The sequence below is a fragment of the Pongo pygmaeus genome, chromosome 6, assembly GCF_028885625.2.
Source record: "Pongo pygmaeus isolate AG05252 chromosome 6, NHGRI_mPonPyg2-v2.0_pri, whole genome shotgun sequence".
Lineage (NCBI taxonomy): Eukaryota > Metazoa > Chordata > Mammalia > Primates > Hominidae > Pongo > Pongo pygmaeus.
The window spans coordinates 56,916,050-56,933,123 of NC_072379.2; the positions used below are offsets into that span (position 1 = coordinate 56,916,050).

The 17,074-nt window shown below is 37.5% G+C and overlaps 1 protein-coding gene across 1 annotated transcript in view; it reads left to right on the plus strand.

Annotated features, from left to right (window-relative positions):
- LOC129041531 (histone-lysine N-methyltransferase 2C-like) overlaps positions 1-17,074 on the plus strand; it is a 61,090-nt gene that overhangs the window by 25,532 nt on the left and 18,484 nt on the right. The window contains 11 exon segments of the mRNA XM_063667423.1: positions 1,678-1,741; positions 3,548-3,780; positions 6,798-7,215; positions 7,218-8,509; positions 11,566-11,669; positions 11,671-11,773; positions 12,708-12,869; positions 14,301-14,442; positions 14,590-14,737; positions 16,230-16,408; positions 16,528-16,664. Coding sequence (XP_063523493.1) covers positions 1,678-1,741; positions 3,548-3,780; positions 6,798-7,215; positions 7,218-8,509; positions 11,566-11,669; positions 11,671-11,773; positions 12,708-12,869; positions 14,301-14,442; positions 14,590-14,737; positions 16,230-16,408; positions 16,528-16,664 — 2,982 coding nt within the window.

Below are 17,074 nucleotides of genomic sequence, written 5' to 3' on the forward strand. Positions count from 1 at the left end.
CTCAGGACTTTTGGTTTTACTTTTATTTACTTATTTTTAACTCCAGAAGGACATTTTCATGTCCTGCATTTTAGAATTAAACCCATTATATTTAAAATGTAAAACTTCTATAAATACTAGAAGACGGCTGGGCACGGTGGCTCACGCCTCTAATCCCAGCACTTTGGGAGGCCGAGATGGGCAAATTATGAAGTCAGCAGTTTGAGACCAGCATGACCAACATAGTGAAACCCCGTCTCTACTAAAAATACAAAAATTAGTCAGGCGTGGTGGCGCGCACCTATAGTCCCAGCTACTTGGGAGACTGAGGCAGGAGAATTGCTTGAACCTGGGAGGCAGAGGTTGCAGTGAGCCGAGATCACGCCACTGCACTCCAGCTTGGGTGACAGAGCGAGACTTCATCTCAAACAAACAAACAAAGCAACTAGAAAACAATATGCTGTATTTGTTTTTTCATTTTTTCTTCCCATCCTTGTTGAAAGATATGCTGTATTCTTAATATAATATCAAGCAGTATCTGGGGAAGTAAAACTCATGTAGTATTTTTGTCAATGATTTTTTTTTTATAAAGGGAGCTACCTACTATAATACATGTCCTGTTTTCTTCTTGCCCTGCCAGTTATGCTTTAGATTTATTATGCTGATAATTGTATTCTTCTCATTATTAAAAGAGGAAACAGAAGCCATTTGATATAATGGGAAAAGCATAGCCTTTATAGCTGAGTTTTTTGAAGAAATTATAGTTCCACTATGAATTTACTGTGCAACTTTGGGCAAATTCTTTAGCCTCTTGTTTTTTAATATGTCAGATGTTAAACCAGCTGCTTTGTAGTATTGTGAAGATTGCACATAATACATTCTGGCTGCTAGTATAAGTTTATAATTATTACCTTGTATACAGCTCATGTTAAGGAGAACTTGTGACAACTGGATAAACATTTTTCAACATTAATTTGTTAGGTGATTATCAGGGACTTGTGAGATTAATAACTGCTTGTTCAGTCACCTGGAAGAAATAAGACTTTTAACTTGAAAATAAAACGAATTAAATACTTATTATTTACTTTTTTTTAAATTTTTTTGGGAACAGGATCTTGCTGTGTTGCCCAGGCTGGCCTCAAACACCTGGGCTCAAGCGATCCTACCACCTCAGCCTCCCAAGTAGCCAGGACTACAGGCGTGTGTAGAAAATAAGACTAATATTTTTATTAACGTGTTTTTCTTTTATATTTGTGCATGTTAGAGACATTAGTTTTTGTTATAAATAACCATGCTGTGGAGTGGCATTTAGTCAATCTGGAACTTGTGTTTGATTGAAGAAGAAATCAGGTAAACTTCATCAAAAAGTGAGATTTTTTATATGGATCTCTCGCTTAGTATTAGCAGTAATTGATTTGCCCTGTATTATATTTCTGATGAATAATCCTTTACCTCAAGCATAATTGTTTTCAGCCAAAATCTAGACAGTATAGTAGTTCAGAGATAGTAATACGAATTCAGAATTAGGTTGCCACCACTAAATTCATTCTACTTTTTATTAAAAAAAACCTTTAAAAGATATCTTAGGAAATTAAAGGTTTTTTTCTTCCATTTCTTTTTCTTTCTTTCTTTTAAAGTTTTTTCCCTCCTTTAACTGAAATGTGGAATTAACATATTTGTAAATTTTACTTATTTTAGGATGGCAGTATAACACATCAGATTTCTGGGCCTAATCCTCCAAATTTTGGTCCAGGCTTTGTCAGTAAGTATAAATCTAATAAGTTAATGTTTTCTCGGGATTGCTTGTCTGCACTCTTATGTGTGCTGTTCTAAACCCGAAGTGAGTGTAGGTACACCAGTTCAAGCCCAGGTGCCCTCCTGTCTTATTAAACATCACTGCCCTATTAGGCAACTCTTCTTCAAGGTGTGTGTTTTCATTGCTTTTTTCACTGTGCATGAAGAATTATAGTTACAGAAAAGTATTTTAATACAGAAAAACCATCGTCCCCATTCTCTTCAATATTGTTGCTGTTTTTGTATACAGATTGGGCACTTTACAGTCTATAGAATTAAACCACTTTTGCTCTAAGAACTGTCTTCCTAAGTGACAAGGACACTAAATGGGAAAAACAAAGGGATTATACTTAGCAATAAGTTGGGTTAGCAGCATGGTGTAAAGGTCAGGTATGCAAGGTGCCCCTGAATCCTTTCTAGTTATTTGCAGGGGTCCCAAGGTGGTTCAGGATAGTGTTTAAAGTTCTCCCCAAACTGAACCTTTCTGAAATCTTCAGACTGTTTAGCTAACTTTTTTTTCGCCATTATTTTTCATTTTGCTCACCTCTGCTCTCCTGGTTCCAGAAACCAGAAAGGCTTTCCTTGCGGTAGGTCTCATTCTACCAGAAGCAGAACTTCTGAAATCTTGTGAAAAAGCCTGTTCTTAAAAAATACCCTTCAAATTTAGTAGACTAGATTTCAAGTTCATACATGTACTGGAACTTCTGGGTTTAGGAACAAACCCTAAGTCTGACCTTTTGAAATTCCCCCTACATTAATTGTTACTATAATTTGAATACATATTTGCATTAAAAACAAGTAAAGAACTATACCAACTGGCTTTTTCTGGCTTTATTATGCCCATTGGCGTTGGTTGGATTCTTAATGTATGACAATATTCTGTTATCATTGATGTTATTTTCAGCAAATGTCCTTCTTAGAAACGTATTTATTCATTTCTTTGTCTTGTAGTGAGTCAAAAAGGTATATTCAGAATTTCACTACATACGATGACTTTTTTTTTCCCCTTGGACTGGGTATCAATGAAGTAAAGTGCCCTTAAAGAACAAAGAAGAGAATATTGGTACAAAATGAAGAGATATAGCCATTTGGGGAGAATTACTGGCAGTTGTAAAAGTAGAAAATGTTTTGCTTGGTTAACTATTCCCTCCCCTTATTTTAAAAAATACAAACTACAGAATAATAATTACCAATGTTTTCAACTTATGGATTTCCTTTATAAGTCATAGACTTTAAATTATTCCATTCTAAAACATTCTGGGTTCCCTTTCTCTCTGTTTAGGATATTTTTTCATTATTAAGAAATAGGAAAGAACTTATAAACTCAGGAAAATTAACATGGGAAGTGATTTCCTAGTCTATGTGCTAGATGTTAATGGGATATGTCTTTGTCTCTTCAAAATCTGTAAAGTCATATTCATAAAATGCATGTATACCTTAGTATGTAGCTTGGCTTGTGGGTTAGAGAATTTGTTTAGTAAAAAAAAAGAATTTCATTACATAAGTCTGCTTTTCCACGATTGGATTTGTAATATTTATAAGTGCTAAGTTAACCAGTATCTCAAAAATGTGCATTCTCTGGCTTTCTCAATTAAATATTTTTCTAAAATCTGATATTTTATCATTACATAATGGTCTAATATTTAGTATTGTGTTTTCAAATTTCCTATTATGTGGTCATGGTGAAACTACTTCCTTACAAAATAGATTTGTGTGACTTATAATGTTGGACTGTTTAGAAAATTAACACAACTGAATTTTAATTTTTCCTCAGATGATTCACAGCATAAGCAGTATGAAGAGTGGCTCCAGGAGACCCAACAGCTGCTTCAAATGCAGCAGAAGTATCTTGAAGAACAAATTGGTGCTCACAGAAAATCTAAGAAGGCCCTTTCGGCTGAACAACGTACTGCCAAGAAAGCTGGGCGTGAATTTCCAGAGGAAGATGCAGAACAACTCAAGAATGTTACTGAACAGCAAAGCATGGTTCAGAAACAGCTAGAACAGGTAATAAATAGGTTTGCAAAATAGAAACTACCAACAATTAATGAGTAGAATGTTTTGGTGTGTCATTCATTAGTGACTTTGACTAGTGATTTTTTTTGACTAGTATTAAATGGCATTAAAAGTACATTGCCAAAAAGTGACAGCTCTGAGACCTCTTAGAAACTGCAGCCATAACAGCTCCAGTCTTTTACTTAGAGTGATGGTCACAGCACATACTAAATAAATGACACAAACGAGATTGAGTCTCATAATTTCGACTTCGAAGAACTGTTTTCAGCCTTGGTATAGTTGGAGACGTTATTTTTTTCTGCACTAAGAAATCACTGCAAAGACCATGTTTCTATTATACATCATTGAGAGTATTCAACTCAACTGAGGACCGAGCTCATGGGGAGATACTGGGTTTAGTTTGGAATAAGAATTGGGGGCCCAGGAAGTATTTTTGTTTACTTGGAGTTGATATTATTATTATTTCTTAATGTTTTGTTCTTAAAATACATTGGTATGTCTTATGTGAAGGACTGTTCCAGAAAAATGAAATCATTTTGCCATTATCTTCTATTATAAACCAGATGTTTATCAGAATATTTAAACTGAATAATATACTGGAAAAGAACATGTAAAAATTGTATTTAAAATAAAACAATAGTAGTGTACAAAATGGGTTCAGAGCCAACTCCTAGGTATATTTACCCAAGTAAATTAAAAACTTAAGGTTCAGGCCAGGCGTGGTGGTTCATACCTATAGTTCCAGCACTTTGGGAGGCCGAGGTGGGTGGATCACTTGAGGTCAGGAGTTTGAGACCAGCCTGGCCAACATGGTGAAACCCCGTCTCTACTAAAAATACAAAAATTAGCTAAGTATGGTGGCGTGTGCCTGTAATCCCAGCTATTTGGGAGGCCGAGGCAGGAGAATCCCTTGAACCAGGAGTCAGAGTTTGTGGTGATCTGAGCTTGCGCCACCGTACTCCAGCCTGGTGACAAAGTGAGACTCCATCTCAAAAAAAAAATGTGAGTGCTCTGTAATGAACACTGTAGGAAGCACTTCCATTTACGTTGTCTTATCTACATCTTTCTGAAGGAGTTAGTATTATCCCCATTTTGCAAACTGATTCATTGTAGAGGTTATAAACACTGTGTACCTGTGGCCAGGTGCAGTGGCTCACACCTGTAATCCCAGCACTTTGGGAAGCCAAGGCGGGCGGATCACTGGAGGCCAGGAGTTCGAGACCAGCCTGGCCAACATGGCAAAACCCGTCTCTACTAAAAATACAAAAAGTTAGCCAGGCATGGTGGCAGGTGCCTGTAATCCCAGCTGCTTGGGAGGTTGAGGCAGGAGAATTGCTTGAACCCAGGAGTTGGAGGCTGCAGTGAGCCTAGATTGCACCATTGCACTCCAGCCTGGGCAACAAGAACAAAACTCTTGTCTCAAAAACAAAACAAAACACAACAAAACCAAAAAATCCCAAAAAATACCCCCACTGTACATGTTTGCTTATAACTATTAGATTAGGGATTTGGACTCAAGTGTCTTATCTTCAAACCACAGCTACCACGATAACGTACCAACAGTAAGGTGATTATAATTCCAATTGTTTAAAAGTAGGATTATTCCAGAATGAAAGGTTTCTTTTCTCTTTAAATCTGCTCTCTGGGTTCATGTTTACTATAGGTTAATATTCTTGTAAAGATATGTTTAATAAAGTATATATTTTAGCACTTTCATTGCCGTCTGGCATATTTGTACAAGGTCTTTTGATGAGGGCCTAATTTTTGCATATCCATGGATCAAATCCTATTTAGAAGCTAATAGTTGAAAAATGGGATACATCATCTATTACATAGTTGCCGAAGATCCAGTATAATCATATTAAGATAAGCAGTTGATGGTAATGTTTTAAAAAGTATTATAAAATATCATGGGAAAGACATGGATGACCACCTTATATATCCCAGATACTGTTGTAGGTGCTTTCTGTACTTTCTTACTACTTCACCAACCAATGGTAATTTCTCAGTTCTAACCAGTAAACTGGCCAGGAAAAATAAGAAAATAGGAGTTACACAACTGTTGAAGAAGAAATCAAACACAATTATTTGCAGAAAATATTAGTCTACCTGGGGAACCCAAGAAAATACTTTGAAAAACTATTAGAACTCCTGGGTTTAGTATATTAGCATAATATTTATCTAAAAATTGAATGATGTTGAAAGATATACACATCCTTTTGCATTCCTTCTTTCCCTAGCTTGCTGAATGAGATGGTGAGGTTCTCCAGAACATAGATTGCATCTTGATTGATATCTGGTCTGTAGTATTGAGCACATTGGGACACAAAGGTTTTTGGAATGAATTAATTAATTGATATTAGCCATTATATTAAGAGACTATTTACAGACTATTCAAAATACTGCCTCGGAGCTTGTATAGATTTCAGAAATTATAATTTGAGTGTTAGCCATTAAATTGAAAGTGTTCAACAAATTTAGTCTTTTTAATCTGGGCGGGGGGTGTGATATTCGTGCTGGTAATTCATCTTGTCTTAAAATATTGTACAATTTATATATTTAAGAAATGATATCTTAACATTTAAATGGTTCAAGTTTGAGTTAAGTCTGTTATTCTAACATTGTCTATTAATGTAATTTCTAGGACATCAAAATTAGCTGCTTGTGTAACCTTTTTTATTGTATATTTTTTATGTATAGTATAGTATATATGAGTTTCACCATAAGATTTTAATACTTATTTTACAAAACCGTTTTTGATATTTCATACGTGAAGCACTTTTACAGATAACTTTATAAAAATCCTGTTGTTAAAGAGATTGACAGTCGTTAGTTAAGGCTTATCAATTCAATTTTTTTGTGACTTTTGCAGTTACCCAAGCAAAATATGTTTGCTTCTATAGGGCCAAACTGCCCTCTGTGTAACCTCAACCACAGTCATCAGCCAGTGTTTTACTTCAGTACCTATGCTGTATAGAAATGAGTAATGATGCATTTTGTTATTCCAGATTCGTAAACAACAGAAAGAACATGTTGAATTGATTGAAGATTATCGGATCTAACAGCAGCTACAGCAGCAGCAATGTGCGATGGACCCACCTACCGTGATGCCCAGTGTCCAGCCCCAGCCACCCCTAATTCCAGGTGCCACTCCACCCACCATGAGCCAACCCGCCTTTCCCATGGTGCCACAGCAGCTTCAGCACCAGCAGCACACAACAGTTATTTCTGGCCATACTAGCCCTGTTAGAATGCCCAGTTTACCTGGATGGCAACCCAACAGTGCTCCTGCCCACCTGCCCCTCAGTCCTCCTAGAATTCAGCCCCCAATTGCCCAATTACCAATAAAAACTTGTATACCAGCCCCAGGGACAGTCTCAAATGCAAATCCACAGAGTGGACCACCACCTCAGGTAGAATTTGATGACAAAATCCCTTTAGTGAAAGTTTTCAAGAACGGGAACGTAAGGAACGTTTATGAGAACAGCAAGAGAGAGAACGGATCCAACTCATGCAGGAGGTAGATAGACAAAGAGCTTTGCAGCAGAGGATGGAAATGGAGCAGCATGGCATGGTGGGCTCTGAGATTAGTAGTAGGACATCTGTGTCCCAGATTCCCTTCTACAGTTCCGACTTACCTTGTGATTTTATGCAACCTCCAAGACCCCTTCAGCAGTCTCCACAACACCAACAGCAAATGGGGCAGGTTTTACAGCAGCAGAATATACAACAAGGATCAATTAATTCACCCTCCACCCAAACTTTCATGCAGACTAATGAGCGAAGGCAGGTGGGCCCTCCTTCCTTTGTTCTTGATTCGCCGTCAATCCCTGTTGGAAGCCCAAATTTTTCTTCTGTTAAGCAGGGACATGGAAATCTTTCTGGGACCAGCTTCCAGCAGTCCCCAGTGAGGCCTTCTTTTACACCTGCTTTACCAGCAGCACCTTCAGTATCTAATAGCAGTCTCCCATGTGGCCAAGATTCTACTATAACCCATGGACACAGTTATCCGGGATCAACCCAGTCGCTCATTCAGTTGTATTCTGATATAATCCCAGAGGAAAAAGGGAAAAAGAAAAGAACAAGAAAGAAGAAAAGAGATGATGATGCAGAATCCACCAAGGCTCCATCAACTCCCCATTCAGATATAACTGCCCCACCGACTCCCGGCATCTCAGAAACTACCTCTACTCCTGCAGTGAGCACACCCAGTGAGCTTCCTCAACAAGCCAACCAAGAGTCGGTGGAACCAGTCGGCCCATCCTCTCCCAATATGGCAGCAGGCCAGCTATGTACAGAATTAGAGAACAAACTGCCCAATAGTGATTTCTCACAAGCAACTCCAAATCAACAGACTTATGCAAATTCAGAAGTAGATAAGCTCTCCATGGAAACCCCTGCCAAAACAGAAGAGATAAAACTGGAAAAGGCTGAGACAGAGTCCTGCCCAGGCCAAGAGGAGCATAAATTGGAGGAACAGAATGGTAGTAAGGTAGAAGGAAACGCTGTAGCCTGTCCTGTCTCCTCAGCACAGAGTCCTCCCCATTCTGCTGGGGCCCCTGCTGCCAAAGGAGACTCAGGGAATGAACTTCTGAAACACTTGTTGAAAAATAAAAAGTCATCTTCTTTGAATCAAAAACCTGAGGGCAGTATTTGTTCAGAAGATGACTGTACAAAGGATAATAAACTAGTTGAGAAGCAGAACCCAGCTGAAGGACTGGTAAGTGTAAATCATAAAAATGACAACTTTTTTCTTTTGTTTTAAATTATACTTACAGCAGATTAGTACCAGCAACTATATTTCCACATTATTCTATAATCTTTTTATTCTAAAGGACCATTTTTTATTTTGTCATTTCTACCTCTCTGGGACCCATGTTTTTACTTATATCTAAACTATATTAAATAATAATTTGTTTACTATTTTTTAAAAAGCAAAGGCATGTATTGCATTTCATATATAATGTGATGTGTAGCAACTGATTATTACCACATTGAGTTGATATGACTAAAGCAAAGTAAGTAAATGTCTATGTTCTTTGTTGTAAATAAGTGATTAATTTCCATTAACCTCTTTAAAATGTAGAGGATAGCCCATGCACCCCTATTAATACCCTTGGCACTCTTAGGGATACCACACTGGGAAGCTATTGTGTGGTTACAGGGTTGTATTGATACTTAATGTAATGTTACATGTAGATACTATTTTGTAGTTTTCCATGTATCAATTTTTTATCAGTTTTGTTATTAACATTTAATTTGTTTTTTTTTTTTTTTCATTTATATGAAGAGCTAACTTGTAAATATACCTTTACAAGAATCCGTCCCCTTTATTTCAGTTAACTTCATTAAGATAGTTCCAAAAGTGTAGTTTCTGAGTCATGGGAATTGGTCTGCTTAATAGCTCTTGCCTGTTTATCTTTCAGAAGGTGCAGTGCCATTACCAGTGCATTCATAAAGTTGTCCCTAGAGAGCTTCTCAAATTGAATTTCATTTTCATATTTTAATTAAGGGTTGAGTGGTATATTTAGTTGTCCAGTTTTTTGATTTTAAGATTGTTAATGAAGCTCATCTTTTTGCAAGTGTTGCTTTTTTTCTTGTCTTTGACCATTCAGTAGAGATTGAGAGTTGACTTGATAGATTTGTGTAATTTTTGTAAATTTTACTGGTTATGCTTTTACAGTTGTCACCAGTAAATATAGGCAACTCTCCAGCACAATCTCCATCCACTTTCTCCAAGACATCTTATACACTAAGGAGTACTAAATAACTTGCAGCCTTCTGTCTTTTTACCCTTCTGTGTATACCACATGCTGCCGCTTCTGCCTGTTCTGTTCTCCCTTCTTATATACGTCTGGACAATATATTTTTATCTTTTGAAATGAAGTTCTTGAGTCATCTTTTTCCAGATACCTTTCTCATCTCTCCCAATCTCAAATATGTGTTGATGCTCGTGTTCTCACATAGCAATTTCTGTTGTAGCACTTAACATTATTTAAATAGCTTCTTGAAGGATGTAGACTACATTTTGAGCATGTTTATATTAAAATTTATGCTGTATAAGAATGTTTAATGGCATGGGGAACAACCACGTCAAGTTTAAAAAGTAGCCCCTCCCCCATATTAAAGTGTGATTTAAATAAATATATATAGTGATTTAAATATATATAAATATATATAAATATATAAATATATATAAATATATAAATATATAAAAAATATATAAATATATATATATAATTAAGAAATTTTTAGGTTCTTGCCAGAGTGCAGTCCTTGGGGATCCGCAGCATCCACATCAGGTGGGAGCTTTGTAACACATGCAGAATCTCCCGCCACACACCTGCTTCTCAGAATGTGAGACTTAACAAGATCCCCAGGTGATTCCTGTGCATCTGAAGGAGGGAGAAGTACTGCTCTAGGCAGGTGATTCTCAAAACTAAAGTGTGAGGAGCACCAGGAGGGCTTGTTAAACCAAGATTGCTGGGCACCAGCCCCAGTATTTCTGATTCTGTAGGTCTGGGTGGGACCAGATAATCTGCATTTCTAAACCAGTTCTAGATGCTGCTGCTGCCCTGGAGACTCCCCTTGAGAGCCACAGAACTAGCCTGGAGATGAGCAGTCTGAGCCTGCTTTCGCCTCCCTCCATGAGCTAAGAATGGCTTTTACATTTTTAAATGGTTGAAAAAAAATCTAAGGAAGAGTAGTATTTTGTGACACATAAAAATTATACAAAATTCAAACTTGTCCATGAATTTTAAAAGTTTTATTTGAACACAGCCAAGCTCATTGATTTATGAATTGTTTATGGCTGCTTTTGAAGTACAAGGGCAGAGTTGAGTAATTATGCCAGGACCTGTATGGCCTACAAAGGCTTACAATATTTACCATCTGGCTCTTTACATAAAAATGTTGCCATCCATGCGCTAAACTATTTAGAATATAACTGGAAACTAATTTTCAGAACCCTCAAAGATTCAATGCAGAATTTGTTACAGTAAGTTCAGCTACTATAATCGTCTATAGCAAAGTACTGCTGTTAAATTTAGAAATAATGAAGCCTGAAAATATTCCTGTATTTTAAGGTATTGATAGGACTACCCTTAAAGGCCTTTTCAGGGCTTGGCTTATTCTCACTTTGTAATGATAAAAATAAAGGAAAGGTTTATTTGTTATCATCTAGGTTCTCTCCCATTGACTTTAAGTATGTGGCCATTATTTTTCAGTCAAATACAGTTGTGAACTAATTTGAAGAACCGGTGTTTTTTCTTTTTATTGTTGTCTGGTGCTATCTGTTCTCTCACCTAAGATGCATAGGCTATAAAGCTTTTCTGGAGCCTGTGAATTGTTTCAGCACACCTCATATTTCACTAGTTCCTAAGGGGAACCAAAAATAACTCACCAAGACCACTATGTAGAGGCTTCTATAGCCATCTACAAGCATCTCCTTCCCTTCTGCAGTCAGTAAGCAGGAATAAGGGGTTCCCCAGCCCCAGGGAGGTAAGCATGAGGGGTAATGCTTTGCCAGAAAGGGCTATGGCCTTACTAATGAGTTCTGCTCTTTCCTTAAGCTTCGCAGCTTACTGATTTCCATACTTGAGAATAACGTTTGAAGAAAAGGATGATGTTTTCGGAAAACCAGCATTTGACACCACTCTCTCTTCCCTACTTATTTAATAACTTTTAGTGCCATGTTAGGATAGCTTGGCATTGCATGAAGTAAAAACCAAATATGCAAATTGTTCACTTATTTTTTACCCTTTCCAATTACATTAGCAAACTTTGGGGGCTCAAATGCAAGGTGGTTTTGGATGTGGCAACCAGTTGCCAAAAACAGATGGAGGAAGTGAAACCAAGAAACAGCAAAGCAAACGGACTCAAGATGGGTGAGAAAGCAGCACCTCGCTCAAAGAAAAGGAAAAAGGACGAAGAGGAGAACCAAGCTATGTACTCTAGCACTGACACGTTTACCCACTTGAAACAGGTGAGGGTGAGTCATTTAGAACAGCCCCTGTTAAAAGTCAAGGATATAGGCTGGGGGCAGTGGCTCATGCCTGTAATCCCAGCACTTTGGGAGGCTGAGGTAGGTGAATCACTTGAGGCATGAGTTCGAGATGAGCTTAGCCAACATGGCAAAACCCCATCTCTACTAAAAATACAAACATTTACTGGGCGTGGTGGTACACGCCTGTAGTCCCAGCTACTTGGGAGGCTGAGGCACGAGAATTGCTTGAGCCTGGATGGCGGAGGTTGCAGTGAGCTGAGACTGTGCCACTGCACTCCAGCCTGGGTGATAGAATGAGACTCTTGTCTCAAAAAAAAAAAAAAAAAAAAAATTCAAGGACACGAGAGATCAAATGCTAAAAGACATCTGGACAAGGAACCTAGTAGACTTTTTCCAAGCAGAATTGCACCGTATCCTATTGGCATCTGAAATTTACGGTAATACAAATGGATTGATAGGTGATAGTCAAGATTTTCTTATGTTCATAAGGAGTAGCCTCAGTACCAAGAAAAAAATCTGTCCTCAGTACTTTGTTGTGACGCTGAATCCAAAGAAATGCATTGTAAATTCTGTTCTACACCTTTGTAGTTGTTACAGAAGGTGGGAGACAGTTGCTAATAGTGCTGTTGGTGGTACCCAGCCTCAGTTTATTCCCTGGTTTTTGCTGAGCATAGATAAGAAATATGTTTTTCTTGTTAGATGCCTGGCAGCATTCATTTAGTACAGAGCTTATTTTTAAATCTCAAAGGTCTGTAGTCTCTCTCACTTATTCCAGCATTTTGATACTTGAAAATTTTAAGTCTCATTTTTCTGAAGCCTTATTCAACAAAGTTGCTTCAGGTCTTAGAAAGTTGAGCTACACTGAGTTCCTTTTATCATGTACATTACTCTTAAATGTGTTTTTTAATAGCAGCTCTCTCTGCTCCCTCTAATGGAACCAATCATTGGAGTGAACTTTGCGCACTATCTTCCTTATGGCAGTGGCCAATTTAATAGTGGGAATCGACTTCTGGGAACTTTTGTCAGTGCTACCCTGGAAGGGGTTTCAGACTACTATTCTCAGTTGATCTACAAGGTATGTTTCTCTGCCAAGGTGTTGTCTTGCTTCATCTTTGGGTAACATGTCAGAATTGATAGAGCTTGTCTTGTTTTTGTATTTAGTTTACATCTACTCTTCCAAGTTTTATTAAAACTTAAGTTCAGCTACAGGGTTAAAATTTTACCTGGTGAAGTATTTCTAGCATAAACATTTGAAGTTGTTTTTATAGGTAAGAGTACAAATTGCAAGAAATATCTATTATGTACTTCCATGGTAGTGGAAATCCTTATTTCCTTATAACCTTTATTAATGCTTAAAATGAATTCAAAAATCATTATAAATGGTGGGGATTTAAAAAAAATAGTAGTTTACCTTGAAAAATGAAATTAAACAATTTTAAGTGTATCTTATCTAATAATTTAGGTATTAATTACAACTAATTCCTAGACTATTGTAGGTTTTTTGTTTTTTTTTTTGAGACAGGGTCTTGCTCTGTCACCCAGGCCAGATTGCAGTGGTGCAATCTCAGCTCACTGCAATCTCTGCCTCCCAAATTCAAGCAATTCTAGTGCCTCAACCTACCAAGTAGCTGGGACTACAGGCATGCACCACCACGCCCTGAGGTCAAGGCTGCAGTGAGCATGATTGTACCATTGCCCTCTACCTCTAGCTTGGGTGACAGAGCAAGTCTCTGTCTCCAAAAAGAAAAAAAAAAAAAAAACAAAACCTATATTAACTCATAAGCTGTTCTCCACCCTTATTTTATCGTCCTCATGAAATTCTTTATCTTTGCAAAATTTGTAATTTGACTTTGCACTTGATTTGCATGGTGTTATTGGTAGATTCCAAATCTCTCCTTGAGAGACTAATCAGTAAATGACAAATTGGTGATAACTGTTAAGCTGGGAGAGGTGTCTGAAGAGGAACTACATTAATGATTTAGTTACTTTAGTAGTAGTATTACTACTGTTGCTTCTTTTAAAGGTCTTAGTCAATCCAGATTCTCATATCTCGGATGTGAGTTGTTATTACAAGTTTAAGACCAGAAATTCTTAAGTTTTTCATAGAACTAGGGCATATCTTAGTGAGAACTTAAAGGATATTTTGATAATATTTTGCAATTTATTGATTGCATTTTAAAGTTATCCTTCACTAGCTATAACCACGAAACTTGAAGAATTGCATAAATAAAATCAGGTATAAAGGAAATTAGCTTCTTAATTTCAGAGCTTAAGTAGTCAAGCTGGGTAAAGTAAGCAAGTTGATATGTCCATAAAATCACGAGTATCTGTTCCACTAAGAAGCCTCCTGGCCTTGTATGTATTGTTTTCTTGGTGTGCAAGATACATCTTGATTACATTTCTGTAGCCTTGCTTCTATGTGCAAAAATTCACAGAACTACGTTTTAGCAAGGTCATTGCATATTTGCTCAGTAGCATATAATTTAAATTTTTTGGTCTCCTGCAGCAGAATAATTTAAGTAATCCTCCAACACCCCCTGCCTCTCTTCCTCCTACACCACCTCCTATGGCTTGTCAGAAGATGGCCAATGGTTTTGCAACAACTGAAGAACTTGCTGGAAAAGCCGGAGTGTTAGTGAGCCATGAAGGTATGATTATAGCCTCCAAATTTCACACCTTGGAGAAACGTGCCTCTGCCAGTTGTGTATTGTGAAATGGCAATGGAATTGTAAAGTTCTACCCATTTATCAATATTGACTAAATGTATTTATGGTTTTGTGCTTTTGCTTTTCCAGTTACCAAAACTCTAGGACCTAAACCATTTCAGCTGCCCTTCAGACCCCAGGATGACTTGTTGGCTCGAGCTCTTGCTCAGGGCCCCAAGACAGTTGATGTGCCAGCCTCCCTCCCAACACCACCTCATAACAATCAGGAAAAATTAAGGTACAGGTTTTTTTTTCTAAAATAATTCTTAGTTATTTCTTTTTTTAAAAAAAATAAATGTATGTATGTGGCATAATGTCTTTAGGAATAGCATGTAAAAACATTTGAAGAGTAAAATTTGGTGAATAATCTTCAGGATTTAAAGTTTATAAGACATTGTTATCATTAAACATAATTAGTTTGCATTTTTTTAAGCCTACATCATATAGAGAGTTAAATAATCTAATAGAAATTTAATTATTAGATTATTTATTTAATTAGATTATTTAATTAGATTATTTAATCTAATTAAATAATCTAATAGACATTAAGGCAGTGGAAAATCTCCTTGCAACATATTTCAAAAATCATTGTCCTTTAAAGGCTATTAATGTGATTTATTGGGTTTATTGTTGTTTATAGATGTCTAAAATGAAAGAGCAGAAGTTGCTATATCAGAGAATGTTGTCGTGGAAGAGAGTTTAAGAACTGTCTGGGGTTTGACTTCTTTGTGTCAGTTCTTTAACTGTAAGATTCTAATTGGGGAGAATCAAGTTCTCTTAGTAGATAATTGCTAGTCAACTCTTTAGATCCAGAGGGTTCTTACAACTTCATCAAATAATTATCTCTTCCTTGGAAAATCTGCCCACTACCCTCTATTCGATGAGACATTTATTTAACCTAAGTCCCTTACTTTATTAATGGGGAAACTTTGGACCAAAGTGGAGAATAATCTGTCCCGATTGAGGATCCAGGTCCTCTTTGTACTGTACCTCAGTAGGCCAGCCTTTCTTGGGTCTCCTGCATGATAGCTGCTTCTCTGCCTGAGGAGTGGGAGACAGCAGTTCCACAGGGTTGTGGAACTTAGTCTGAGACCTCACAATTGGCCTGGTAGACTTGAACTTGAACTCAACAGGAGGGACCAGTCTTTTGTTTTTCTCACCTCACTTTATCAGTTAAGAAAAATAAGGGCCGATGAAGTCAATGGCCAAGTTTTCTCCCATCTTGCCAGTGTAAAGAGCAGCGGTAGGACAGCTGTTTTCCCAGTCAGGTGAATGCAGGTGTGACCATTGCATATGTGCTTGGACTTCTCTTTCCTTTTTTTTGTCTTTTTAAAGTTTTCCTTTTTTATTGTTAAATCCAACCAGCAGCACTTTCCTTTTCAAGCTACAGGAGTGCTGCCCTAGGCTCAACGATCTGGGATTTTGAAAAGGTGCTTTCATGCTTTCTATGTTACTTGCTAATCAGAACATCTTCCTCTTTGGCAGGTCTTCAAACTTTGGTGCTGAAGCTTTGGTTAAAAGGAAACATACCATTTAAATTATTTTATTACTAAATATTGTTCTTGTATTTTTTTCCCAGTGTGGCTCTGAGCTGATTCATTTGCTGCTCATCGTATAGGTGCTGCCCAGAGTATCCTTACAGCTGTGTTCATAGATGTCAGCAGGGTTGGTACAGGAAGCCCCCAGTGGTGGATTTGCAGACTTTGATGTGTGTGTTTATGTTTTTTCAGGATACAGGATCACTGTGGTGATCGAGATACTCCTGACAATTTTGTTCCCTCATCCTCTCCTGAGAGTGTGGTTGGGGTAGAAGTAAGCAGGTATCCAGATCTGTCATTGGTCAAGGAGGAGCCTCCAGAACCGGTGCCATCCCCCATCATTCCAATTCTTCCTAGCACTGCTGGGAAAAGTAAGAAAAACACTTAACCTTATTATTTCCCTTTACACTATGCCAATTTACTAATGTAAATATTTTGATTTTGAAAATCCATTAACACTTTTTTCCTCTTTTTTTCTCTCTTTTTTAAGGTTCAGAATCAAGAAGGAATGACATCAAAACTGAGCCAGGCACTTTATATTTTGCGTCACCTTTTGGTCCTTCCCCAAATGGTCCCTGATCAGGTCTTATATCTGTAGCAATTACTCTGCATCCTACAGCTGCTGAGGTAAAAGATTAAATGACTTCTTAATGTTAAACAGTATGTCCCCAATTTTAAAAGATGGGTCAGGTGTCTACCATGAAACACACACAACAGGATCGCTGAGGATAAAGGGTCAGAGAGCAGGGCTGGTGCTCACTGCAGACCTCTCAGCTGCCTTTGAGTGCCATCGTTTGTCATTGAATTGGTCTCAGCCTATGTCAATTAAAAAGGGAAATTAGAGCTCATATTTTCTTATTTAAGGATGTATACTTTAGAGAACTCTTTTTTTTTTTTTTTAATAGAGACACAGTCTCCTTCTGTTGCCCAGGCTGGAGTGCAGTGGCACAGTCATAGCTCACTGCAGCCTCAAACTTACTGGGCTCAAGTAATCCTTCTGCTTTAGCCTCCTCAGTAGCTGGGACTACATGTGTGAG